Below are 27077 nucleotides of genomic sequence, written 5' to 3' on the forward strand. Positions count from 1 at the left end.
GGCATTCCCGGTGCTGGAGCCGCGGCTGGTGCGGATGGGGCCTGCGCCGGCCCCCGCGACCCGCGCGGCGGTACCTGAGACCCGCGCAGCGGCACCCGAGGCCCGCGCAGCGGCACCCGAGGCCCGCGCAGCGGCCCCGCTGAGCCCCCAGCGGAAGAGGCGGCGGGAGGAATCCGGACCGACGGCGCTGGACCCGGACTTCAGGCTCCCAGCGGCCAAGTGGCAGTATCGGTGAGTCTCCTTTCTTGCTTTTTCCTGGGTATTTCTGGCCCGAACTAAGCTTTGACATTTTTCATCTGTCTCCCGTAGGCCGGCCGCGGGCGCCACTACGACGGAGAAGGCGCGGGTGCCAAGGCCAGGGCCGAGCCCACCGGCTGCGTCGACGGAGGCGGGCACAGGGACGGCGGAGGCGCCAATTGTCGTGGCGGCCACTGGGAGAGGAGGACGGAGCAACCGTCCGAATCCTTGGCGCCGGCGGAACCTACCCCGGGCGAGGAGAGCCCGGGGTGGAAGACGGTGGAGGTGGATATTTTGCCGAGGCCGGCGGACAGGGCGGCCGATGCGGGAACGCGGCCGCCGTCCGAGTCTTCGACGCCGGCGGAGCCTACCCCGGGCGCGGAGAGCCCGGGGCGGATGACGGTAGAGGGCCCTACAGAGAGCTCGAACCCCCCAGAGGCACTCTGCGGAGAGGCCTGGGCCCCACCGGCGCCCGGCCAGCCCGCCGACCCCTTCCTGGCCGCCATTGAAGGCGTCCAGGTAGCGGTCGGGCGGCTGGGCGCAGCGGTGAACGCCAAGGAGGGGGAGCTCGAGGCCGAGCGCGCCCGCCTGGTATTGGAGAAGGCGCAGCTGGCGGGCGCCCAGGAGGAGGCCCGTGCGGCGGCCGCGCGGGAGCAGAAGCTCCTAGAAGACATCCGTGCGGAAGCCGCGCGGGAACAAGAAATTTTGAAGACCGCGCGGGAACGAGAAGACGCCGCCCGCCTGGCTGAGGCGTCGAAGCAGCAAGCTGCCGAGGCCCTTGCCAGGATGGGGCAGGCATAGGAGAGGGAGGTAGCAGTCGCAGCTCGGGAGCAGGCGGCGGAGGAGCGGCAAGCCGAACTGACCCGCCGGGAGGGCGCGGCCGAGAAGACGCGCGCCGACCTCCAGCGCTGGGAAGACGACCTCCGGAAGATCAGGGAAGAGATCCACCGCTGGGAGGAGGACGTCTCCCTTCGGGAGGTGGACAATGAATTATCGGCGTCGGAGCTCGGTGTTCGGGAGGATTCGGTGGCCCAGCAGGAGGATGTGCTGGCCCGGCGGGAGGGCGAGCTGAATCACCGAGAAGACGAACTGAGTCGCCGAGAGGGCGAGGCTACCGCGGCGGCAGCGGCCACTGCTACCAGGGCGGAGGAGAACGCGAAGCACGAGGCGGAACTAACCGCCCGTGAACGCGTCTTATCCGAGATGGTGGCCAAGACGAAGCAGGCTGCCGGCTCCGCAGCAGTCGGCGGTTCTTCCGGTCCGGTCGGGGACCAGGGACTTGAGGCGCAGCTGCGGGCCGCCAAGGAGAAGCTCGAGATCGCTTTTGTCTCGCGGGTCAACCTAGAGCATATGCTGGAAGACATACTCCGGTGGATGCGGCGGGCCGTAGAGAAGGGTGGTCTCGGATGGCTCGTTGAAGACAAGAAGGGCGACGGCCCCGCACGACAAGTGTTGGGGCTGCAGCAGGTCTTCGAGCGCCTCAAGGCCCTGCCTTGGGCAGTCCAGGAACTTGCCGCCCGGGAGGGACGTGGCTTGGCACATGCAGTGGCCGAGCACGTCCTGGCCTGCTACCGAAGCAGGGACCCGAACTTCCTGCTGGAGCCGGCGCGGGAGGGAGTGGTCGAGGCTGAGGGAGAGGCCGCCCGGGTAGCGGTCCGGAGTACCGCCGCCGTGGTGGCGGCCGGCTTCAGGCGAGAGGTGCCGCCGCCGCCAGGCCCCGGGGACGACTCAGAGGATTCAGCCGACGCCTCCGCCGCTGACTAGGTCTTTTGTAGCTTTTTTCTTTCTTTTGTCGTCTTGATGAATGTAAATATAGGAGTGAACCCTTAGGAAATGCCTTGTATATGTCTTGTGAACATAATGGCAGCTTTTCCTTGGGCTAGCAACTCCAATTTCTCTGAGTGCTTGATGTTTCTTCTGATGTTTTGCCTGGAAGTCCTGGGGAGTACTCAGTCGGGCCGTTCCCGACCTTCCCGTCCCCGAGAACGAAGTTGTCCTGATCGCTGTTGCCGGCGTAGTCGGCCTTCGAGCTCTCGCGAGTCCGCATTGCCTAAGTTAAGAAACAAAGACGCAGACTTCCTTGCCCGGGAGATAGATCGATCCCGCTAGGAACATGCCGTGCCTAGTGAACACTTTTTCACTTTGCAACCACTCAGTCAGTAGAAGGGAGATGCGTGCGGGCGAGAATGTGACCAAGAGCCCTCATGGTCCGGTGGTGCCCGGGCTTAAAACGGGCCGAACCGAGCACTGACAGCCCGCCCCCGAGGCCTGAGCTCCGGACTACTCGAGCAGCTCGAGCGATAGGATTACCCAGAACACCCGAGGGCTCGGTAGTGCTCGGGGTCCTTAAAAGCGGACCGAACACCACGACCACCACGAAGGGCTTCGGTCAGACATTAACGCACGCGCGGTACTCCTTTCTACAAACCGCTCTGTCGTTCTGGGAAAAAGTAGACACGCGGCAGGGTTTTTGCGTGCGAGGAGACCACCTCTCCGAACAGATTAAAGCGCGAGAGCCCCCGAGAATGACTCGGGAACATAAATTTACTGAAAGCAGACTTGTCTGAATATAACTACTCACCGGACAGCTGTCGGCCTTCTAGCCAACCGATCCAGGAGGGGTGTGCTTCCGAGCTCGGGTGCCCGGGGACTTGGTTCTTTCAACGGAGCGCCCGAGTGCCCAGAGGTATACGAGGTTCCCGGGGTCGGGTGATCTCGACCACTCACGCCTAAGTGGTAGGACCACCCGAGGACCCTTGGGGCCGGCCAGAGACCGGGGCATTTACGCCCCTGCGGCCGAACTACTCGTGATTGCAAGCCTGTGACTTAAGAGAGAATATAGAATTTCTTTGTCTGGTGCGCTCTGTTAGTGCAGTACTTGCTATAGACTGCTCTCGTTTTCGACCCGAGACCTCTTGAATACCCGAACCGGCGGGCAAGAGCGGACAGAGGCATAACCCAGAGGTCCTATGGTTCGGTGGCGCCCGGGTATGACAGACCAGACCGAGCACCGACAGCCCGCTCCGGGGGCCCGAGCTCCGAACTACTCGAGCAGCTCGAGCGATGGGATTACCCAGAGCACCCCGAAAACTTGGTAGTGCCCGGGAGCCTGTCACGATACCGAACACCACAGCCTACCATGCCGGACGTAAGTCAGCGGCGACTGCTCGCATGCATACCGATTGGGATTCTTTTATCAGCGGGGAAAGAGAGAGAGCGAACTTTTTCTCGCATAACCGAGCACCTCACCAGACAGATTAAACATATGGAATCCAGAAAAAATATCTCGACACAGCGATTGCTTATTGAAATACCGAATGTACAATATTTACAAGGTTGGGCGATAGCGACTTACCCTAAGGGGCGGAGCCCTTGGACTGCTTGGACGGGGAGAAGCCCCCGGCCTTGCTGACCTGAGCTGGGAGCACGACCATCTATGGGTAGAAGCGTCGGAGATGCTCCATGTTCCATGGATTCGGGAGTGGCTGTCCTTCCTGCTGTTGGATGGCGTGGAGGTCGCACTCCAAACCGGGGCGCGTAAACGTGCCCTTTTCGCTGCCTCCGGCCGCTTGGACGGCCGTCGTGTAGATCTGGAGGAACTCAACGGGGTCGATGGACCCGTCGTACTTCTCCGGCAGCTCGGGGCGGAACTTGGAAGGCCACCTGATCCGGCGGAGCTCGGCGGTGAAGGCACAGCAGTCGGTGCCGTACCCCGTAGCGCGAGCGGGGGTCCTCGGTGGCGAGTGGCGGCGAGCCGGGGATTCCCGGTGGCCTTGGGCCGGGAGAGAGGAAGCCTGGTCCTCTGCCCGACCCCCTGTCGGGTCTCCCGCTGGCGCTCGAGAGTAACTCGGGCATCCTCGTGGCCCCTCCGCTCGTCAAGGCGCAAGCGGAGGTCCCGGGCTTCGGACACGGCCAGGGGGACGGCACTCCGCCTGGAGGCCCCTCGGCCCGTGCGGGCGTTACCCGTTGAGGAGCCGGCTCTGGCGGCACCACGCTGAGAGGTGGTGCGAGGACTCCCGGCCTGCACCTGGCGACGGGCAGTGCCAACCAAAGCGACGACATCTTGGATCCACCGGCCTTCCGGAATGTTTGGCGTGGCCTGAACGGGCAGGTGCCTGATGAGAGCATGTGTTGCAAGCAGCGCGCTCCCCGGGCCGGCCTCGCTGAATGCGAGCCTGCGCCGGGATGGCACCCGACGTGGTCTAGAGGCGGACCTGGCGGCCGGGGTCCCGTCCTCTCGCTGGGGGTCGGAAAGTGCATCAGCAGCAGCGGCGGCGGCCCTGCTGGGCCCAGCGCCTTGATCCCCTTGAGGGGGAAAAACCGCGCACGTGGATAGCGGCTGCTGATGGAACGCAGCAGCGACTGGGCTCTCCTGAGCGTCGGGCAGCACTCCGTCACTGGAAGTGGAGCCGGAACGCTGGAGACGGTGCCCACCAGCCATCTTTTCCTATGGAAAAAAGCGAAACAAACAAATCCAGGGATATTCCCCCCTACCTGGCGCTCCAGCTGTCGGAGGATGAACTCCTGTCGCAGGGATCCCGAGAGACCCCTTTTTAGAGATTCGGCCAGGTGGATGATCCTGAACGAGCTTGTCGGGGAAATAAATGGGAACGAAAATAAATGCAGTGGCTGGTGGTGGGAGATGATCGACCTAGTGCAAGAAAGATGGGTGCACCGGGGTTTAGACAGGTTCGGGCCGCACGGAGGCGTAACACCCTACTCCTGTGTGAGTGCTATACCTTTCCTTGAAGGGAATTCTTCAAGGATGTATCTGGTTACAGGGGTGAGCTGCTTACAGAGAGCTTGAGGCTCTCTGTTCTAGCTTGGCTTGAGCTTGTTTGTGATGTTCTTCGCCTTTTGATCTGGGCTTCCTTGCCTTCTTCACCTTGTTTTTCCGTCTGTCTCCTCCTCCGTCCTCGTCCTGTCTCGCTTTTTTATATAGGCGCGCCGACCTCGACTTATCCAGAATGGGAAAGAGGGGGCGCAAATACCAAGGCACCACGGAGAAAGGCGTCATCATTACGTCTTGGCGAAGTGACAGGGGCGGTGGAAAATTGCGGCGTGCATCCGACCACTCGTCACTGCGGAGGTCCTCCGGCGCCATTAAGAGGGCCCACCGGGCAGCCGCAGAGATGCCTGGTGCGCCCACCCTGTCTTATTCTTCTGCCGGGGCAGGGTGGCAGGCGGAGCGCTTCGATTCTGGCAATGTTATCCCGAGACACCCGGGTGAAACCGGACGGGACCCGTGCATTTAATGGACCCACGCCCCCCTGCCAGAGCATGGCAGGGTCTGACACTAGGGCGTGGGCAGCTGAGATTGTCAGGATGTCAAGATGTCAGGCCGTGCATGCCTATTAAATGCGGCATTGGGCCCTTGACTGGCTGACACCCCGACGACGGGACCCTTCGGGTCGTCGGACGATCTTGCGCGAACCTTCGGGGAACCGAGTCCTCGGGGGCTGCCACGTGCAGCCCCGAGCACTCTCTCCTGAGCACTGAGGGAAACCTTCGGGGAACCGAGTCCTCGGGGGCTGCCACGTGCAGCCCCGAGCACTCTCTCCCGAGCACTGGGGGAAACCTTCGGGGAATCGAGTCCTCGGGGGTTGCCACGTGCAGCCCCGAGCACTCTCTCCCTAGCACTGGGGGAAACCTTCGGGGAACCGTGTCCTTGGGGGCTGCCACGTGCAGCCCCGAGCACTCTCTCCCGAGCACTGGGGGAAACCTTTGGGGAACCGAGTCCTCGGGGGCTGCCACGTGCAGCCCCGAGCACTCTCTCCCGAGAACTGGGGGAAATCTTCGGGGAACCGAGTCCTCGGGGGCTGCCACGTGCAGCCCCGAGCACTCTCTCCCGAGCACTTCCTTCCCGGTATTTGGACTCCGCGGATCATCGGGGAACTGGGGTGCTCGGGAACCAGAGGCGGCGGCCCCGAGCACCTTCTCCCGGGACTTAGCTTCTTCTTATCTCGCAGGGCGGACCTCGCGAGATGGTGACGCGTGGCGGATGGCCGGCCCGGTCTCGGGACTCAGGGACCCCTGGTTCCTGATACACCGACAGTATGAACTTTCTATATTATACCCCTAAGTATAACGAACTATTATTCATTTCCGCGTGGTGATGTCTTTATGGATCTTGTTGCATCGACAAAAGGGGTAAGGAATGCATCCCAATGGCGGTTAATATTCGAGGCTCAACCAGTGCGAGGCAAGATCCTGGTGTGCCCCGTACAGCGATGGTACGGGAAGTGAATACGTTATCAATAACGTATGAATATCCACCATACGTATAGTTATGGTTGTCTACCTATGTGGCGATTACATGGGGTGTCCCATAAGGTGACGGCACGAGAAGTGAATACGTTGGCAGCAATGTATGAAATGTTGCTTGTGCGGCAAGATGCACAAGTACAGTTCATGTGAGAAAGAAGAAATAGCGCGAAGGGTGATGATTGGTAGTCGTGGTATGTATGAATGCATGTGATCTTAATGTTTGTTGCGGAGAGGTATGCTCGAGAAAGAAACGTGTAGATAAGAATCGAGTCATTTCCGCTGTTGAGAAGCTCATCGTGTGTAGAAAGCAGCGGCAAAACTGCTGCTGGCGTCAGACTCCCTACGGTCTGAGTGCCAGGTATGCAGCGGTCTGACTGCCACATTGCCTGCGGTCTGACTGCCAGGCAGCTGTCCGATTGCTGGCATTGTGTAGAAAAAGTTGCGAGGGTGAGCTAGGCTATGTTCTTGCATATGTTGCATTACACTTTTGATCATGCATTACACTTTTGATCATGCATTCTCCTTATATTACAATGCTCTAGTGTGTATCATTTGCCTTGGTTCGATCGGTGCTATTTCCATCGAGTCGAAGTTTAACCTTTCGCCATTTTTCTTTCTGCTGCCTCTAATAGGATGAGAACCCGCCAAAGTTTGGGAGATCTTCCTGAGGGTTCTAATGAGAACGATCATGTGTCACCTCCATCGTCGAGTATGGAGGATGTCTTAATGCAAATTGAATAAAACTGTCAAGCTCAAACAGCCCTCCTCAAAGCTCTCGTGTGTAACACAGCCCCTCACGGAGGAGGTGGAGCCGGATGCTATGACAACTTCTTTGATTTCCTTAAGACTCAGCCGCCCACCTTCACAAGGGCTGAGGATCCTCTTGATGCCGACCACTGGCTCCGAACCATCGAGCAGAAGCTCGCACTTATCTGGTGTGGGGACCACAAGAAAGCTCTCCTCATCGCCCATCAGTGTAACACCCTAATTTTTCTCTAATTCCAAATTTTGTTCTTAATGGTTATTAAGGTTCAAATGAATTTAATTTTTTTTTATTCTTAAAGAGAGAAAACCCTATTTTATAGGAAAGAAAAGGAAAATGACATAGGATATAAGTGAATATTGTGCATTCATGCTGAATTAGGCAAATAGTATTTTATTTGAATTTTTGATGAACTTATTTGAAGAGATTTTGTCTGGATTTTTGAATTTGGAATTGGATTTGAATTCATAGGAAAAAGGAAAAAAAGAATAAAACTTCTTTCGGGCTGCCTTTCTCCTTTTCGGCCCAACTCCTCGGCCTCGGCCCAGCCGCCCCGGCTTTCCTCTCCCACCTGGGCCTCAAGCCAGCCTCGGCCCAGTCGCGCACGCGCCAGCCCACGCGCCAAGCCGCCCACACCGAGTCGTCGACAGACGGGTCCCACTCGTCAGACCTTTCTTCCTCCTCAGTCGGATTCCGACGCAGAGACGGGAACGCGCCAGCCGCCGATTTCCGTTCGAATCCGAGGCCAAACCAAAACCGAAAGCTTTTGTAGAGATGCCAAATCAAACCCCTGGGATCCCCTCTATCTCTAACCTACCATATCCCTAAGGATTCCGCGTTTAAACGGGGAAACCGAGCTCGGATTTGGTCCTCCGCCGCTGTGTCCGAGTCAAACGCGTTGCGCCGTCGCCCTGGACACCCCGAGCCTCCTATATAAGTAGAGCCTCCCTCCCCGAACGCATCCCATCTGCAAAACGCCGAAAACCGAGCCCTAATCATCGGATTCGAAGCTCGCCGAGCCGCCCTCGCCGCCGCTTCTGCCGAGCTCGCCGCCACGCCGTTCCAGAGCAACACAGAGCATCCCGAGCCCACCATCGCGAGTGCCTGTCACCACAGAAGCTTGTCCCATCGTCGATTTGATCTCTACGCCACCGGAGAGCCTTCTCCGACGAGTTCCCGAAGCCGCCGCCGCCCCCTTCCGTCGCCGACCACCTTCTCGTGCCGCGCAGCCTTCGGTAAGCCCCAAAACGAGATCGTCGTTCCTTCCTGATGCTTTTCCGCCGCTTATCGTCGTGATCCGAGGCCGGCAACGAGGTTTGCGCTTGTCTCCGGTGAGTCGCCGCCGTGCCCGAGCTCGGCTCCGTCGAGAACCTCTCCGCCGACCATCCCCTTTGAGCTCAACCGTTGGATCTAACCTCATCGGCCCAGATTAGATCTAATCGTACCCCTTCGGTCAACCAATCAGTAGCTACCACGTGTGGTCACTTAACACAGTCAGCGGTCATGCCATGTCACCCATCCACCTCAGCCGCCACCTCAGCCTTTCTGCTGATGTGTCACCCTTGTCACCATGCCACGTCAGCCTGAGCTACCCAGTCAGTAATTCAAACCTTTTTCAGTATAAAAATAAATCTGTTAATTCCTTTAATTGGTAAATTTGCATTTTAGCCCCTGAACTTTTCTGAAATAACAAAAAGAGCCCTGTCTTTTTACAGTTAGGTCCTTATACTTTTCATATTTACATTTTGGTCCCTCTATTTTTACAAAAAGGCCCCTGGACTTTCTGATAATTCAATTTAAGTCCTTTTTCTTTTTCCAGATTTAACCCTAGACTTGTTTTAGCCCTAACTTTTCCATCGTAACTCCGATTTAAGCGATTCTTGCGTCGATGGATTCGTTTTTCAGTGCTCTTTCTTGTTAGCAAGTTTTTATCTCGTTGTTCTTTTGTTTTCTGCTTTGTTCTTAGTGTATCTTGTTGCTTGTTTGCCGGTAATTGTGCGATTAGCCGACAACGTCCCGGATCAATTTGAAGAACATCAAGACCAGGAGCAAGAATACACTGAGCAGCAGCAAGGAGAAGGCAAGTGTCCTTGATCATATTGAACCTATGTTTTTTTTAATGTTTTGTTTTACAAAACTGCATGCAATGTCTGTCAATATGATGGGTAGTCACCTATGTTAGGGTTTTTCCCTAGATATTCCCTTATTATCCCTTGGAACCTAGATGGTTTATGGTTAGTAGCCTTTTATGAGTAGATTGCTTAGCCTTGCTTTTGGGATATTGGGAAGTGTCATAATTTTGACTAATGAACATATGCAGTAATGATGGTTAATATGATAATGTTTTAGCAACATGGAACCTTAGGCCTTGAGCATAGGGATGTTGGTGATGGTTGTCATGGTTATGACATTGCTTAGGTGTTTGCTCAAATAACCTAAGTAAGGACCGGTTCGTGGAGCGACAACCCAAGAAGTAACGTACCAACCACGAGGCTGATATGGGTAAAGTGTGACATACTGATTAGAGTCTGTCCAGTGTGCGTTGGGTCAGCACAAAAGGGGGCTTCTGGGTAGGAGCTGTTGCTTGCGTAAAGCCTGGCGGTGAAACCTAGTGGGCAAACATGCACTGGATTAGTCTCTGGTTAGTGGAAAGTGTCATACAGTGATTCTTGGCGACACACCACTGGCGTGTGTTAAGTGTCTTGCAAACACGGCAACATGGAATTCACTGACTCGTGGGTAAAGTTGGACAACCTCTACAGAGTGTAAAACTGTTATAACAGCCGTGCTCACGAATATGAGAGACTTGGATCCTTACATGATTAGATGGTGGTTTGGTTTTGACTCTGGTACAGGGAGTACTAGATGTTGTGGTCTTGGTCTTAGTGCGGGGAGCACAAGACAGATGTGATATGCAGGGTGGGGAGCCTTGTATGCTAGTTGATGGATTGTCGGGTTACATTCGTTTAATATATGTCTAATGCTTTTGAGTCCAAATGTGTTATTTTTTTTTTCATTACTCGCATTTACGCAAATAATACCTTGTGTTAGCCTATTCTTGATATAAGCCTGCATGTCATTATTTTCCCACACTTGCTGAGTACATTATGTGCTCATCCTTGCTTTCTCCTACCAAAAACATATGCTGCTCAGTGGAAGACTTTGAGGATTTCCAAGACGACGACCTGGTGTTCTAAGGAGCGTATCTTCCAGTCGATGCCTGTGGAGTCTTGGTCGCCAATGCTTTCTTTCCGCTGCCGTCGTTTAGATGATGTCGTTTAGGTTAAATTTTGAGTTTTGTTTAGGTAAAGTCTTTTATTGTAAGAGGTGAACGTTTAAATAAATAAAGTATTGCTTTTGTTACTTCACCTATGATGTCCTTATGTGTGTTAAACTTCCTGGGCACATATAAGCCGCACTTGGTTTTGGCCGTTAAAACCGGGTGTGACAATCAGCTTCAGGGTGCTGCTTGCGTATGGTGGTCCAACTTTCTGGCTATGCACGTTGTCAACCACCAAGTGTCTTGGGTGGAGTTCCACCAGACATTCCGTGATTATCATATTTCCAAGGGGATTATGGAGATCAAGAGGTGGGAGTTTATGGACATTAAGTAGGGAGGCAAATCAGTGATGGAGTATGTGTAGGTGTTCAACAACCTTGCACAATATGCACCGGAAGAGGTCAACACCGATGAGCGGAAGTAATACCGCTTTGTGAACGATCTCTTTTCCAAGATGCAGGACTGCTTGTCAGCCCATGAGTTCGCCAACTTCAATAACCTGGTGAGCACCTCTCTCACGATTGAGTTCAAGCTAAAAAACCACCAAAAGGAGAAAAAAGCGTAACAGGGTTATGTTGCCTTCCATGGACGAAAGCTCTCAACGTACACGGATGGAGAGTCAACCTCCTCCATCTCACATGTCAGCTTCGACTGTTCTATGGCCAATGTGGATAGTGTGACGACCATCTTTCCTCGCTCTGCAAGGACAGCTTCGAAGACCTGCTGGCTCCCAAGGGAGTGTGATAGGTCGCCCCAGCGGCCCATGTTACAATTATGGCCGTGTTGGTCACTATGCGTGGGATTGCTATTTCTCAAAGCCAGGAGCCATGCTGACTGCTCTCAAGTCGTCACTGTCAGCTCAACCCCTTCCCCAAACTTCCAAGATAGCACACATTCCCAAGCATGGCCGAGTGAACCATGTCACCGTCGACGAGGCTCGGGAAGCCGACAGCGTGCTAGTCGGTACACTACTTGTGAATTCTCACCCTGCAGTTGTTCCTTTTTATTCGGGTGCATCTCATTCATTCATCAAGGAGGGTTATGTTTTGAGTAACAGTATAGTCATCGAGACACTACATACTGCTTTTCGCATTGAAGTGCCCGGTGCTAAGTTACAAACCATCCGGGTTGTTTCTAAGGCCAAGATACTCATTAAGGGAGTTATGTTCTCGGCAAATTTGATCCTCCTTGATACTAGAGGAGTATATGTCATATTAGGAATGAGTTGGTTAACCCAATATGGTACTCATATTGATTGCGCCAAGAGGGTGGTTTCTCTCAAGAATCTAAGTGGTGTGCGAATTTCTCTTCACCTTGGAGAGGGTGGTCTCCACTTGTATGCCCTGAAGGTTGCCACAGCCACAGATCTTCTGAATATTCCCGTGGTCTGTGAGTTTCTTGATGTCTTCCCAGAAGAATTACCCGAAATGCCTCCCAACTGAGCAGTAGAATTCTCTATTGAGCTTATGCCCAGTACGGCCCTGATTTCGAAGAGGTCTTATAAGATGCCTCCAAATGAATTGGTCGAGTTGAAGAAGCAACTTCAGGAGTTGCTCTTAAAAGGTTTCATTCATCCGAGCTCCTTACCCTGGGGATGTCCAATACTCTTTGTGAAGAAGAAGGACAAAACTCTTCGGATATGTGTTGATTATCGTCCATTGAATGAAGTCACTATTAAGAATAAATATCCGATTCCCCGGATTGATATTCTATTCAATCAACTGACTGGTGCCCTGGTTTTCTGTAAAATTGGTTTGAGATTATGCTATCAGCAAATCAAGGTCCGACCGGAGGATATTCCAAATGCAGCCTTCTCTACCTGTTACGGGCTTTATGAGTTCACCATCATGTCTTTCAGATTGACTAATGCACCAACGTTCTTCATGTATTTGATGAACACAATCTTTATGGAGTAACTCAACAAGTTTGTCGTGGTTTTCATCGACGACATTCTATATACTCCAAGACTAAAATGGAACATTCTGATCATCTCTGTGTTGTTCTTGACCGACTTCAGGATCACCAACTATATGTAAGTTCAACAAGTGCGAGTTCTGGCTCAAAGAAGTCACTTTTTTGGGGCATATTCTATCCGATAACAGTATTGCCGTTGACCCAAGCAAGGTGCAAAAAGTTCTTAATTGGTTTCAACCGAAGAATATCACCGACATCATGAGTTTTCTCAGACTTATGGGTTATTACTGCTGGTTCATCGAGAACTTCTCCGAGATTGCCAAGCCTATGACTGAGCCATTGAAGTAAAGGAGTGTATTTGAGTGGTGGAGTGAATGTGAGTTAGCTTTCCAAACTTTGAAGAAACTGCTCACGACCGCTCCCGTTCTTGCTAAATTTGAAGTGGACAAGGGTTTTGACGTTTATTGCAATGCTTTCCGCATAGGCCTCAGATGTGTCCTCTTGCAAGAAGGTCAGGTTGTTGCTTATGCCTCACACCAGTTGAAGCGCTATGAGGAGAACTACCTAACTCATGACTTAGAGCTTGCGACAGTTGTGCATGCTTTGAAGATTTGGTCCCACTATCTACTAAAAAATCTATGTCGTATCTATACGGACCACAAAAGTCTCAAATACATCTTCACTAAAGCTGATCTGTCGGAGGGTTAACTCGTGTCGCAGGGATCCTGAGGGACCCCTTTTTAGAGATTCGGCCGGGGGGATGATCCTGAATAAGTTTGCTGGAGAAATAAATGGATGTAAATGCGATGGCTGGTGGGGTGGAATGATCTAATGCAGAAAAGAGTAAATGCACTGGGGGTTGATAGGTTCGGGCCGCACGGAGGCGTAACACCCTACTCCTGTGTGGATGCTATAAATGCCCTGAGAATGTCTCTCAAGAATGTGCTAGTTACAAGAATGTCTGTCTATCCTAGAGCCTGGGGCTCCTTGTTCTTCGGTTTCTATGCTCGTACGAAGGTGTTCTTCGATCTGTGTGCATCTGTTGGCTTTGGGTGCCCTTGGACTTCTCGATCTGCTCTACCTCCTTAACTTCTTCAACCGTGCAGAGCTTGCCGAGCTTTCAAGACTTGTCGAGCTTTTTTTGCTTGTCTTTGTCCGTGCTGCCGGCCACTTTAAATACCCGCCGGCAGTAGCGTGCCCCGGAAGAGAGGGCACGAGTTCCAAGACACCATAAATGGAAAGGGTGTCATCATAGCCTCTACGCGAAGTGACGGGGGTTGAAAACGCGCCCCGCGCCCGGTCATCAGTCGTCATGATGGCGCTGGCAACGGGCGCCGTGGAGAGGGCCCACCGGGCAGCCGTAGAGCGACCCAGCGTGCCCGCCCCGTCTTGTTCGCCTGCCACAGCAGCACAGCAAACGGAACGCCTCGGGCTTCACGATGCTATCCCGAGGCGCGCCGGATAGCGCGGGATGGGACCCGTGCATTTAATGTCCCCACGCTCTTCTGCCAGAATATGGCAGGAACTGACACCGAGCGTGACGGGAGTAGTTGGAGGTGATAGGTCACGCACGCTCTTAAATGTGGCCTCAGGCCTTTCACCGGCTGACACCTCATCGCTGGACCCCTGTGGGGGCCACTGTCAAGGGGCTTCCTGGGTCGTCGGGGAACCGAGTGCTCGGGGGTCACTGTTCACCTCCCCGAGCACTCTCTCCCGAGAACGCCCTTCCTTGGTCCTCGGGGAACCGAGTGCTCAGGGGCCACTGTTCACGGCCCGAGCACTCTCTCCCGGTCTTGACTGTACGGAACCTCAGGGAACCGAGTGCTCGGGGGCCGCTGCTCGCAGCCCCGAGCACTCTCTCCCAGAACTTCCTTCGTTGAGTCCTCGGGGTACTCGGGTGCCTGGGGGGCCACTGCTCATGGCCCCAGGCACACCTCTCACGGTACTTGGCTCTCCTGATCATCGGGGGACTTGGGTGCTCGGGGGTCACTGTTCACCTCCCCGTAGGATTCCATGGTGAGAATGCGCATTTTGGTTGGTTGATTCCAAGTTTTGGAGTTTCAGTTGCGAAGTTGTGAAGCTGTAGCATCTAGGCCCCTAAGAAAAAGGTGAGGGTTTCGGTGATTAATGACAACCATATCATTGTGACTAATATTTCAGCTTTTAAGAAACAAAGAAAGACTTAATTGTCAATTGTGATCTTACACTCTTGCCCATTAAAAGAGTTATGTGATGATCAAAGGACCGAAATGTGAAGGATAAGGATCTTCTAGATCTAAGTGTCACAAGGAGATGAAGGACACTTAAAGTAGTATAGGTTCTTTTTATTCTTAGTCTTTTGACCGTACTATAAAGAGGGGTTAAGAGTTGTAGCTTGACTTAGGAGAGTCTAGACATAGTCGATGCACACTTGTGACTTTCCATTACTAAGTTAACCTCAGAAAATCATTGGTTCCGAATCTCGAAGGTAGAACTCAAAATTGCTTTGAAATAGATAAAATCAGCGATATTTCAATTCACCGGATGATCCTCTGATGTTAGAGTGAGTTCGCCGGAGTAAATTCCTAAGAGTTCTGACTTAAAAAATTGTTGAAGACCACGCCGGATAGTCCGGCGTTCGATAGGTGAAATCACCGGATAAATAGAAAGCCATGAAGTCCAGAACTAATTCTATACACCGGATAGTCCGGCGTAGCAAAATATGATCACCGGATGAATTTTTACAGAGAGGTTGTAAACTATCATCTGGCCCACTTCAATGCACCGGATGATCCGCTGTAGGCCAGGATTAATCACCGGAGTTTTAACGGCTAATGGAATAGTTAACGGCTATTTTGTCAGATGTATTAGCACCGGATATTCCGGTGTGAAGCGTGTTATTCACACCGGACCTTCCGGCGTTAAGAAAAAGTTCTGGGTTGTTAGGCAATGGCTAATTTTCGATCCTTAGCCTATAAATACCCACCCATTTGGACCTCTCTTGCTCTCTTGCGACCCTATAGCAGCTCATACACTTGGTGTGTCATTTAGAAGCAAGAGAGAGAGTACTTGTGTCAATTCTAAGTTCTTAGTTGAGGATTAAGGACTTCCTTGAGTGCTTGAAGAGTAACAAGTGTGCATCTAGCTGTTGTCTAGGCTTGGTCTTTGTCAAGTGAAGCTTGAGGCTTGTTACTCTTGGTGGTTGGCAACACCTAGACGGTCTTGGTGATAGAAGGACTTCTCGGTGAGCTCTTGGAGGAATTGTGGGAGCCCCAGGAAAAGAAGGTGTACTTGGTTTGATACCCGCCAATCCGGAGATGGAGAAGGGGTAATCAAGAGGGAGCACTTGAGCCTTGGTGACTCAAGGGGGAGCGACATCCTTGGTGGATGCTCCAACGAGGACTAGGGGGAAGTGCCAACTTCTCGAAACCTCGGGAAAAAATCGGTGTTGTCTTCTCCAACTATTTACTTTCTTGCATCTTATTTTGAGCTTTGTTATTATTGCAAGTTCTTTTTAAGAATTATCTCTCTTGATTAATTTTTGCTTGGTTAGTTATCTTGTGCTAGTTAAATTCCTTAGTTGCATTTCTTTTAAGTTTTATTTGGTCAAGCGGAAAAAGTTTTATTTAATATCCCAATTCACCCCCCCCCCCTCTTGGGCTATTCGATCCTTTTAGAAGCGCCTCGAGTTCTTGAGACTTTGGAGCAAAAAAGAGGATTTGGATGAGTTTGAGCTAAGAAATCGTGTTGCTTTGTTGGTGGATGAAGTCTAGAATCCATGTGTTAGTGCAAACACTTCACTCCTTAGATTGGTGAGGCACAAAAATCAAATCGGCCAAAGTTTCCCACGAAGAACTCTCTCAGCAACAACTCAGAGGTTCTGGGTATAACCTAGAAGTTACGGGTAGCACTGGAAATCCCCGTTGAATTGTACTCAAAAATCATGTGGGTTTGGTGTGTAAATTGAGTCTAGAACCCTTGGCCCAGTGCATATACATGTTTATGTGGGATAGATTTGACATGCAAGTCGAATCGGCTAAAGAAAATCATTGTGAACTCAAGTCTGCCAAAACTCGGAAGTTCTGGCCTTAGCCTAGAAGTTCCAGGTTATCTCAAGTTAAATTTAATCGAGCACCCTCGCTCGGAACCTCACCCAAAGAATCCAATTACCCGGAAGTTTTGGGTATAACCCGAAAGTTTCGGATTGATCCGATTTAGGATTAGTAGAGCACCCCATTTGGAAGTAAACCTAGATTTTTTTTGGCCTAACCCAGAAGTTTCGACCTCAACTTGGAACTTCCGAGTTAATTCAAAGTTGCTAACCGAGGACCCCCCATCCGGAGGTTTACCTAGAAATTCCATAACCTGAAAGTTTCGAGTTCAACCCAGAACTTTCAGATTCTGTCAGAGTTTCCAAACTTGTTTGGATCCTAGGCTTTGTTAATCTTTCGTGTGTGTTGTACTTTTAACTTGTTGTTATGCATCTTGTAGCATACATTTTTGCACTTCATTCATACTCATCACATTGCATGCGTTCTTCTTTAGTGAACGAAGAACCGGAGTGTAACACGGGTGTGATCGAGGGCGGTCCAGAATTCTGTGACTGTTGCGCAAGTAGCATCAGACTAGCGCCAGAGCAGCAAGGCAAGCATCTAGCATATTCTACCCACTACTTTGGATCAGTTATTTTTAATTTGATAAGTTATGTTATATCTATGTTGTGCATGAATAGCGAGTTGATGTTGGAAATTGTGGGTAGAACATATGTTGTTGCATTAATCTTACCTTAGTTATTTGATGTTTCCTATCCTTATAACTTGAGTTTAACTATGTGGTTGTCTGACTTCAAAGGTTAACCACATGCTTAGCAATGCATAGGTCATCGGTAGAAGTCGAGCGATGGATTCAACCACTGTTCATGAGCTTAGGGCTTATTTACTTGTTCATAAAGGAATTGATAATGATGTTGGGATGTATGAGTTGTGAGGATGATGCGAGATGTGGGTGGTGCTAGGGGTAGGTCGAAAGAGGAGCCCTGATGCCATATACCGCTTGCATCAATTAAGTACCGTCTATCGGTGCTGTTGGTTTTAGCACTTTTCATACTAAACACAAATACATTTATAGGAAGGATGAGACGAATATCTTATGTAGTTGTGATCCTTTGGCTTGCACGTATCAGGTGTCGTGGGCATAATAGGCTTGTGGGGTATTTAGTTTACTTTGGGTGTAGTTCTAGATGACCCCCCACTTAGAGGTGCATGTTCAAACCGTTAGAGCTTATTTGAAAAAGGTTACCATGAGTACTCCCTTATGTGGGCTTTAGCAGGCCACACAAGACGAATAGTCCTCATATCGTGTGGGTAAAAGAGTACCCCTGCAAGGTGTAAAAATATTTTGAATTGTCGCGCTCTCGGTCATGAGCATGCTTTTGTCTATCTGCATCGGTCATATAGTCAATAATGTGAAATGATGTGGTACGGTATGTTGGGATATGATTAAGATGGTTCTATTCAGATATATGTTATGATGGTTGCGTTACAGATATTTATGATGGTGATGCTTACACGATAGGAGGTATATGTGTGTATGGTTAAGTATAGATGCTCACAGTATTGTGTCCAAATTTGCTTTCACTTATGAATTTACTTAACCATATGACCGTCTCCTTGCTAACATATTTATATGTACCTATGATAGATTAAGTCTTGTAAGTACCTTCGTACTCACGCTACTCTTTCAGGTGCTACCGAGGCAGAGGAGGTAGTGTTCAGCTACTTCACACTCGTTGATGTAGGTGGCGGGGATGAGTAGTGCAAACTACTTGGATGGCATTATTTTAAGGTGAGGTCTAAGGGTATATAGCTTCACCTATCTTTTATTGTTGATAGATGTTTTCTTCCGCTGCGCAGTTTCTCTTTTAGCTAGGTGATGATCTATTTTATTGTCCTCCTAACTTTCTTTTGTTGTAAATTATCAGAAATTGTTAATACTCAAAGACTTATAATATATTTTTAATTACTCACTCTTTATTAAGCTTTGTTGTGATGACGTATGTTGGAAAGGCGTGTGTTCTAATCTTAAACACAAAACACATGTCGAGACTACCATAATAATATTCTGGTTAATCATTGCAGTCGTGATTATAGAAATGATCGACTTAATGATTAATTAGGATACTATTTGGACGGTTCCTAATATCCACGTTATCATCTTCTTACTTATTATGGGTTCTAGTGAAGGTCGTTACAGGCGAACTTTAGTATACTTTGTTTCATATTTACTATAAACATCGAATAACTTAGAATGAATACTAGTATAATAAGTAGAATAATCGTGGCTAAGAGCATTAGCTAGAATTGTGAGAACTCTACGAAAATCTATGATTTTAGCTCTCGGATATAAAATAAAGGCAAAATCATACAACAAAGAAATTTTTTTCCAATATTTTAAGATTTTAGATTTCTTAGAAACTACACAATCTCTTAGAAGGTTGTCGTTTTCATAGCCGGTTAAATGAGTAGCAATTTCAATAATATTATACACTATCAAACAAGATGTTGGATAATAAACTCCTAATAAACTCACATTTGAATCATAAAAAATTCAAAAAAACTCTAGTATCCTTTCGGCAACATACTAATATGCTTTCGTGAGTAAAGTTTGACCCCATACTGATGATAGTGTGTATGAATAAATATACCAAATGTGCTCTTATATGGTACAATATTTTTTAGCATCAAGAAAGTAGGGTTCTATCTTACCGGTATGCCCACGACAAACTTACGTGGACGTACACCCATTTCAACACAGTACTGGTTATATGTTTCAATTCGTTGGTTAGAGGAGTTCATAAAAGATATTGCAGTACGGAAATCGTCTAGGCATTGTGACAACCTCTTCAAACCAAATTTTGCTATAAGATTGATAATATGAGAAGCACAATGTTGATGTAACAAGAAAGATTCAACATACGTACTAAACAACAGAGTAAGAATATTCATTGCTCTAAAGTTTGTACCGGCATTATCTAAAGTGATAGAAAATCTTTTATTTGCGAGACCAAAGTCTTCAACTACTTAAGATATTTTTTTAATAATATTTTCACCAGTATGCACGTTGTCAATCAACTTAAAACCTATTATTCTCTTTTCTAGTTCCCAATCATTATTAACAAAATAAGCAACCACATTAAGATAATCCTCTCTAGCCCTACCTGCCCATATATCCTAGATCAAAGCAACTGAAAATGTATATGTTTACAACATTTTTTATGCTTACTACGACACGTATTATAGTATTTTATCATATCCCTACTATTTATCTGTCAAGAAATATGCATAATTATAGAATTATGAGCTTGCTTCATATAATCTTCAAATGCAGCAGACTCACCGATGTTAAGTGATAAATCCGCTTATGCAATAAAACAGCATACCTCTTTTCGAGCATTAACAGAGTTATACTTCCAATAATAAATAGTCATCAGAATTATACTACAGCACCATCTATTTTATAGCTACTCTACTCTTTCACTCTCAAGTTATAGCGTGCCTTATCGAGTGTCCGCCTGAGATCCTTACAAGCAACCGCGGCGATGCCAGATTTAGTGGCAGCGGCGACGCCTACAAACGACCACCTTCGCAGACCGTCACGTGTCCCTGCTGGCCGCGGAAGCGAGGCGCGTCATGTCCACCGCTGCCAGCGGCGTGCCTAGCCGCTTCATCGAGAATGCAACGTACATGTCGCTGGACTCGAGCTCCTTGTCGACCAGCAACGCGGATAGCCACGCCCCCACCCACGCCTTGCGCACATCCGCGAGGAAGTGGCCCGGCGCGTCCATCATTAACTGCCACCATCACCGGGAGCTCCACCTGCCACACGCCGCCGTCCGGCAGTATAACCCTCATGCATCTGCCGTCATCCAACTTCCCATTTCCATTACACCGTGAGAACCAAACAATATCAGTTTTAGTTACTTTGTTTCCATAGCAATGTTTTCTAATGACGTTTGCATTACAATTTCTGAAACAAACACCACCTTAGCCCTTTGAATAAGCCTCTTAACATGTTGTTTTGCACATTAGGCCCAGTTAATTGATGGCCTTATCAACAGCCGTTGGCGAGACGATACAAATAGATGTCAATGCGTGCAATCAACACTGTGCAGTCACAGCCGGTAGCCTGGGACGCTGCCACATCTTGTGACCAACTTTATTGTTTTTGGTCGTGGAAATGTCGCTTAAAAGGTGTGACAAAATTATCAACTCATCGGCAATCAGTTTACTTCGACAAGCCAAACACTAATTTCCAAGGAATGAAGTACAAAACAGGCGATCAACAAGTAAAAGGATGATCAAAAGATTTCACGTTGTTACTCAAAAACCTAGTGTGACCTGTAAATCGAGGATTAAAGTTACTCTATGGCAAATCGATGATACAGTATTGCAAATAAACAGGAACTAGCCGTAGTTCTCCACTGATAAAGCCCATTTTTAACACCGATCTTTTCTCCATATAGATAAAGCCAACAAAAACTCGACATCAACATCACATGCTCTGCTTATAACCGATGCTCTTCACTCCAGCCTATTTCAATATGTCTCCATGCCATGTAGTGGCAAATTTCATTCTAGCCTTGCATTTCCACGGCCTGGAAAGATTAGGGGCGGCAAGCATCTCCGAGAAGATGCTGAACAAGGAAAAGAGAAAAGTCACTTAATAAATGTACAAGTAGTTCTAGACAACAAGAATGTACAAAATCGTTGCAACCTGTACTCCCTCATTAGTCATCGAGGTAGTAGTAGGATCCGGCAGACTTCTGTTCCCTGTCTTTCGTAGAGTCCAACTTGTTTATCCGTGGCCTATAGTTGGTCGGGTCTCTTCTAAAAGTAATGTCAAGATGCTACCAAAAGAAAAGCAAAAGAAAGAAAATTAGTGCGCGGACATAAAGATTATGCCAGTAATGATGAAACCAACGCAAGGGAATATCTATATAGCAGTGGAGGTTTTATGTGCAAATCTAGAATTCCTGGATCCCACTGAAAATTAACGTTAGTTATCAAGGTGGTAGTATCTTGAAGAGTTCTGTCTGTTTATTCACGGCCTATAGTTGGTTGGATCTCTTCAAGAAGCTACCAAAAAGACAGAAGAAAATTAGTTCAGGAAATTATAGATTAAGACAGAAAAAAAAACCAATGTAAGGGATATCAAGACTAGACAAATTATGCGCAACTCTAGGATTACTTAATCCTACTGAAAATTAGTCTATTAGAACCACATACAGCTGGACCAACAAAAGAAGTCGAGCTAGTAGCACTAGTGGTCGATAACAGTATGTATATTGTTATTCTGCACTTACCGATAAGAACTTATTCATCCCAGATACCAAAGACTGTGGTGCATTGGCAGTACAGTCAATAGAAGGTCGCCCCTCGTAAACAATGACCTTGTCAGCTAAGTAGGTTGCCATGATAAAATCATGCTCAACAATAAATGCAGTTTTCTTTGCGTGAAGAATGAATCTTTTGATAACCTTTGAGGCAACAATACGCTGCTCCGAATCAAGATAAGCACTTGGCTCATCAATCAAATAGATATCTGCAGGCTGAATATATACCGCAATGTAAGTATCAAGACGCTGACCGTCATACCAAATAACATAAGACTAGTGGTATATGGATGCTTAGCCCCCTTAAAATATTAGGGATACAGCAGCAAGGATCATTAACTGGATTAGATCATAGTTAATATTCACAAGGCTGCAAAAGTGTAAAGCAGCAGAAAAAGAAAAAGTATCCCGGTTAGTATATATGAATTATACTCTGTCCCCCAACCAAGCTTGCAGCATTGCAACTTGCAAGCCTCATAAACACTTTTGAGTTGTGCTCCTTCCACCCATTTCATCCCACTCATCCCCATATTCAACCAATGTATGGACAGGGAACAATATGCATGCTCAAGTTCTCTATGGCCAAGTAAAATGTGTACAGGTACACAATCATAAAAAGTTTAAAACACACCGTCTATTGAACTGGGCCACTGGCTCCCTAAAACAATATATAATTGGATTTTGAATAAATGCTGTCATGGATAAAAAAGGTGATTCCAGCAACAATGTGAGCATTGGCAAATTTGAAAAGCACCATGCTGCTGTGCACACATGCATGCAGGATTAGGTGCCTTAGTTTGCATATGTTGAAAATGTCACCAAGGCAAGGAGCAGTATCACATGTGACCCATATAGTATCTCATACAAAATCCAAAATACACCCTCCAATTGAAAATAAAAGTCGTTTTAGGATTTGTGTCGGTCAAACATCTTGAGCTTTGATAATCAGTATATAAATGATTACATAGATTGAAAACATAAGATTAATGATATTAGAATCATCATCAAAAGTTCTGTCATAATATATAATTCATTTTATTTAAAATTGCAAATTTTAATAGAAATTGCTAGTCAATGTGTCATCTTGTAGGCTGTGTTAATGTCCTCAACGACTTATAGTTCCTATCAGAGGGAGTATTACTAGAACATAAATGCAGACCTAGAAGGTGCAAATAAAAAAGAGAGCAGGAAAAGAAATGTATATAGTAGAGATGTGAGGGTAGTATATCCTATATGCAAACTTTTGAAACTATTAGAAAATTAAACATTCTATTTATTCCCGTATTCCCGTAACATGTTATTATATCAGCCAATCAAGAAAAAATCACGTAAATAAAGAAACATTTTGTATTAAAAGAAATGGCAATATTACCTTTCCAAGGCAGAGGCATATTGCAACTCTTTGGAGCTCTCCACCTGATAAATTAATAACCTCCTGGTCCATGAGTTGCTCAATTTGTAGTGGTTTCATGACATCAGACACAAACTGAGGGTGCATATATGAATCCCGTATTTTCTGATGAAGCAAGTGCCTCACGGTATTCTGGAATTTTGGGCTAATCTTTTGGGGCTTGTACGACACATTGAATTCAGGAATTTCAATATCAGTTCCTTCCACAGTGTCGGGCTTCAATAACCCAGCCTGTCCAGTCATAACAAACAAGGAGCATAAGATGCCAAACGCTGCATACACCTGGTGCAGAACACTATGCATTTTTTTTTCTATTTTCAGAGGAATGGAGGACTAATAAATATCATCAACTTTCAGAAGAAATCTATAGAACAATAGGATCAAAAGAAGATGTAAAGTCTTAATCTCTCAACAACATCTAACTGAATAAGATTTTTGCACTCTGGTATAGCAAAAACTAAATTAAACTAAAGCCAACATAGATCAACACTATTGACCAAAATTGCAATCGCGTTAGGTTTTGCAGCACCAACAATTTACATTAGCGAAAGGGACAACAATTTTTGACATGAATATGGCAGGCAGCTCCATGCACAGTGCATAACTGCATATCACTGCTATAAATCAAACTAAACAGTACAAAGTTGATGATAGAGGCCTGAAAAACAACAAGTGTTGGATTTCAATCTCAACACAGTGAACAGTACTCACACAGTCGGAGAACCAGCATGGTACCATTCCCCCAACAAGATTTTTTATTTTTTTTTCTGAACGGTATCAGGAGGTTGAAACAATGCTTCAGTATTGCAGATAAGGTAACACAAGATGTTCCCAGTACTTCAAATCCTAACCAGACATGGATCATTAACATTCATGGAAAAAAAACAGAGAATAATATAGCCATCACCGACTAGGCATTATGCCAAGCTCCTAATGCCGTAATAGTGGGCAAAGCAAGAACCCAAAGTTTCCATATTTGTCGTTTTGGATAACTACAGTAACTACAAGACTCTCACAATGACTTTGAACATAAAAAAGGTGCCTGAGAGAGGTAGGCCAGGAGGGGCGGCGATACCAGCATTCTGATGAATGTAGTTTTCCCTGTCCCGTTTTCACCAAGCATCACAACAATTTGGGAATCAGTGAATTCACCCTCAAGAACAGTAAGCTTGAAATTTCCCTGTGTTTTGCTCATGGTAGGGTACTTATACCGTTGATATGTCTCAATCTCCTCAGGACTTTCTTGAGTCTCTGCAATCTAGAAGTACAACACTGACGTAAGTGCAAAGTTCCATCAAAGAATAAGGATCTCAAGTAACATGTGCATATTTACCTTAAATGTTAGAGATTCATCTCGGAACCGAAGATTTTCTGTTGGAACAAATCCAGCCAAAAAAATATTGATACCTTCTCGAACCGAGAATGGCAAGGTAACCACACCATAAGCACCTGGCTTCCCATATAAGCAGCAAATGAAGTCGGACAAGTAATCTAAGACACTCAAATCATGTTCCACAACGATGACATAGCTGGAAGAAAACAACATAGCTCTTGAAAATGAATTTCAAGAAACTTTTATTCAAAAAATAATCATGATAACAAATATGTGTTACCTGTTGGGCCTAAGCAAGGACCTAATGACTTGTGCAGCTTTAAGCCTCTGCTTAACATCAAGGTAACTTGATGGCTCATCAAACATGTAAATTTCAGCATTTTGTACAGCAACAACTGCTATTGCAAATCTTTGGAGCTCACCACCAGACAGGTCTCCTACATTTCGGTCAATAACTTGGTTTAATTCAAGGTCAACACACAGCTCAGCTTTCATATCCCTCTCATCCTTCTGTTCAAGTACTTGCCCTACATTTCCTTGAACAGCTTTTGGAATGTGATCAACATACTGAGGCTTGATGATTGCCTGTGGAAATAAAAAGAGAATCCTAGGTATCAGAACAATTCAACAGTAAAAAAAGTCACATAAAGGTTATCTATGTCCTGTTATCAGGTTCTTTGTATGTTAGTCACTAAGGTATAGCAACTACTAAGAATCGAATATGTATGACTATCTAAAGTTATGAGGCTAACTACAAAAGTGGAACGAAAACCTTTGTTATCTTTTTAGTGCTGCGATCATCCATTGCTTCCAACTTTAGTTGTAGTACAAACATTGTTGAAAAATGTACATCATTCCATATGATTAAACATGACAGAAAACAAGGCAAAGACTGAAGATACCGTATGATGGTAATCATAGCCAGTGCATAGTGATAGTAAACAGAAAATCAAGTTCTAACTATTATGAACTACATACTTACACCTTTTTTTTACATGCATACTAACACACTCTTACATGAAGTGCAAGCAGAGGAAGTAAAAAGTGGCAAAACAGCACCTTCAGGTTATCTTCTAATATGCGTGTGAAATAGTTCTGAAGTTCAGACCCACGGAAGTATGTAAGGATTTCCTGCCAATCAGGTGGGTTCTGCACAATTGCAGAGATGAAATATCATCTTTTGTGAGGTCTATATGAAAGAAAAGAGGAAAGGAACTTTCTCCCAGAAAAGAAAAACTAATATGGAACCAACAGACAGGAAAAAGAAATTAGGTAGGAGCAGGTATTGCAATATACTTTGAAGCGTCCCAAATTAGGTTTCAGCTTGCCAGCCAACACTTTGAGTGCTGTCGACTTTCCAATTCCATTTGTTCCAACAAGGCCCAAAACTTGACCAGGTCTCGGGACAGGCAACCTGCAGGTGGCTAATCAGTAACACTATGAAAGGGGCAAGCTTTAAGCCAGATTAGATAACTTACAAATGGCCAACAATGCAAAAGGTTATACTTCATACCTATTCGATCAAACAAGCGTACCTGTGCAACTTGAAGGTATTTGGCCCATAACGGTGAGTAGTATCCTTTTCCAAATCTTTTGGAAGGTTGATGATTTCAATGGCATCAAATGGGCATTTCTGCAACAAAGATTACAGCAGGAGTGAGAAGCACGTATAACTTCACAGACACATCATACAAAGTTGGCTGGATAAGTTAGCTGCGTACCTTTACACAAATACCACAACCAATGCACAGCTCCTCAGAAATGAAAGCGAGCTTCGACGCTGGTGTTACTTCAATGCAAAGCTTCCCTGTTCAACAAAACAGTATATTGTCATACCATCGCTCCAGGCAAAGCCAAAAAAACTAGCTAGCGTACAGAAGAGCTGCAGGAATTGTACAATCAAAATTAGCACTACTAAGATGCACTCGTATTCGTTTCCTCAATAAAAAAAAGACGTGCTTGTTTTTGTACACTGGATTTTCACATGTTACAGCACGAACAACTAAACATCTAGCATCATGTACGAGAAGAATTCGATTTCACTAAACACGCAGTTCTTAACCGAAATCCTACAGCCGAAAAAGTTAACATCTCAGCATGCTAGCGGCTCCGATTCCCCGGATCTTGCAAGGAACAACGCATCAATCAGCGCCCGTTCTAGCACCAAATTCACCCGCGAACAGGTTGCCCGGTCACGGCAAACTTCTGGGACCTAAACTTCGAATCGCCGAAACTATGGGGGGAAAGCGCATCGAGGGAGAGGAATTACCGGTCTTGACGACGGGGCAGCTCTTCTTGCACTCCTGGCGGCACTTCTTGGGCTTGCACTTATCCTCGCTGACGATCGCGATACGGGTCAGCCGCTCCGTCATCTCTACCGCCGCCGAGAGGGCTCCGATGAGAAAGGGATGGAGCCGAGAGCCAAGCGGCGGCGGTGAGGAGGGGGGGGGGTAACCCTTTGGAAGTGTGGCGGACACGTGCGCGGCGGAGGGACGGACCAAG

The 27077-nt window shown here is 47.6% G+C and overlaps 1 protein-coding gene across 2 annotated transcripts; it reads right to left on the reverse strand.

Moving 5' to 3' along the window:
- Window positions 1-20640: 20640 nt before the first annotated feature.
- LOC133900780 (ABC transporter E family member 2) lies at window positions 20641-27077 on the reverse strand. Of its 2 annotated transcripts, none has more exons than XR_009906589.1 (12): window positions 26845-27077; window positions 26297-26382; window positions 26111-26208; window positions 25872-25989; window positions 25635-25724; window positions 24856-25160; window positions 24576-24771; window positions 24318-24500; window positions 23204-23473; window positions 21802-22047; window positions 21213-21574; window positions 20641-21132 (listed from the first exon to the last, which is right to left on the reverse strand). XR_009906589.1 is itself a non-coding variant. In XM_062342015.1 (12 exons), exons 1-11 carry the CDS (start codon window positions 26945-26947, stop codon window positions 21226-21228), a joined length of 1815 nt encoding a protein of 604 aa, XP_062197999.1. In that variant the 5' UTR covers window positions 26948-27077; the 3' UTR covers window positions 20641-21132; window positions 21213-21225. The 2 variants fall into 2 exon arrangements, 1 of the variants encoding a protein (XP_062197999.1); XM_062342015.1 differs by having other exon boundaries at window positions 21213-21345.

This window comes from Phragmites australis, chromosome 19, assembly GCF_958298935.1.
Source record: "Phragmites australis chromosome 19, lpPhrAust1.1, whole genome shotgun sequence".
Lineage (NCBI taxonomy): Eukaryota > Viridiplantae > Streptophyta > Magnoliopsida > Poales > Poaceae > Phragmites > Phragmites australis.

Excerpts from the sequence above, each read along its gene's own strand:
- LOC133900780 (XM_062342015.1), bottom strand. The coding sequence starts at position 26,947 with ATGACGGAGCGGCTGACCCGTATCGCGATCGTCAGCGAGGATAAGTGC. Across the intron at positions 24,501-24,575 it reads ATGAATCTCTAACATTTAAG|ATTGCAGAGACTCAAGAAAG; the intron begins GTAAATATGCAC and ends TTGTACTTCTAG. Across the intron at positions 23,474-24,317 it reads CTACATTCATCAGAATGCTG|GCTGGGTTATTGAAGCCCGA; the intron begins GTATCGCCGCCC and ends ATGACTGGACAG.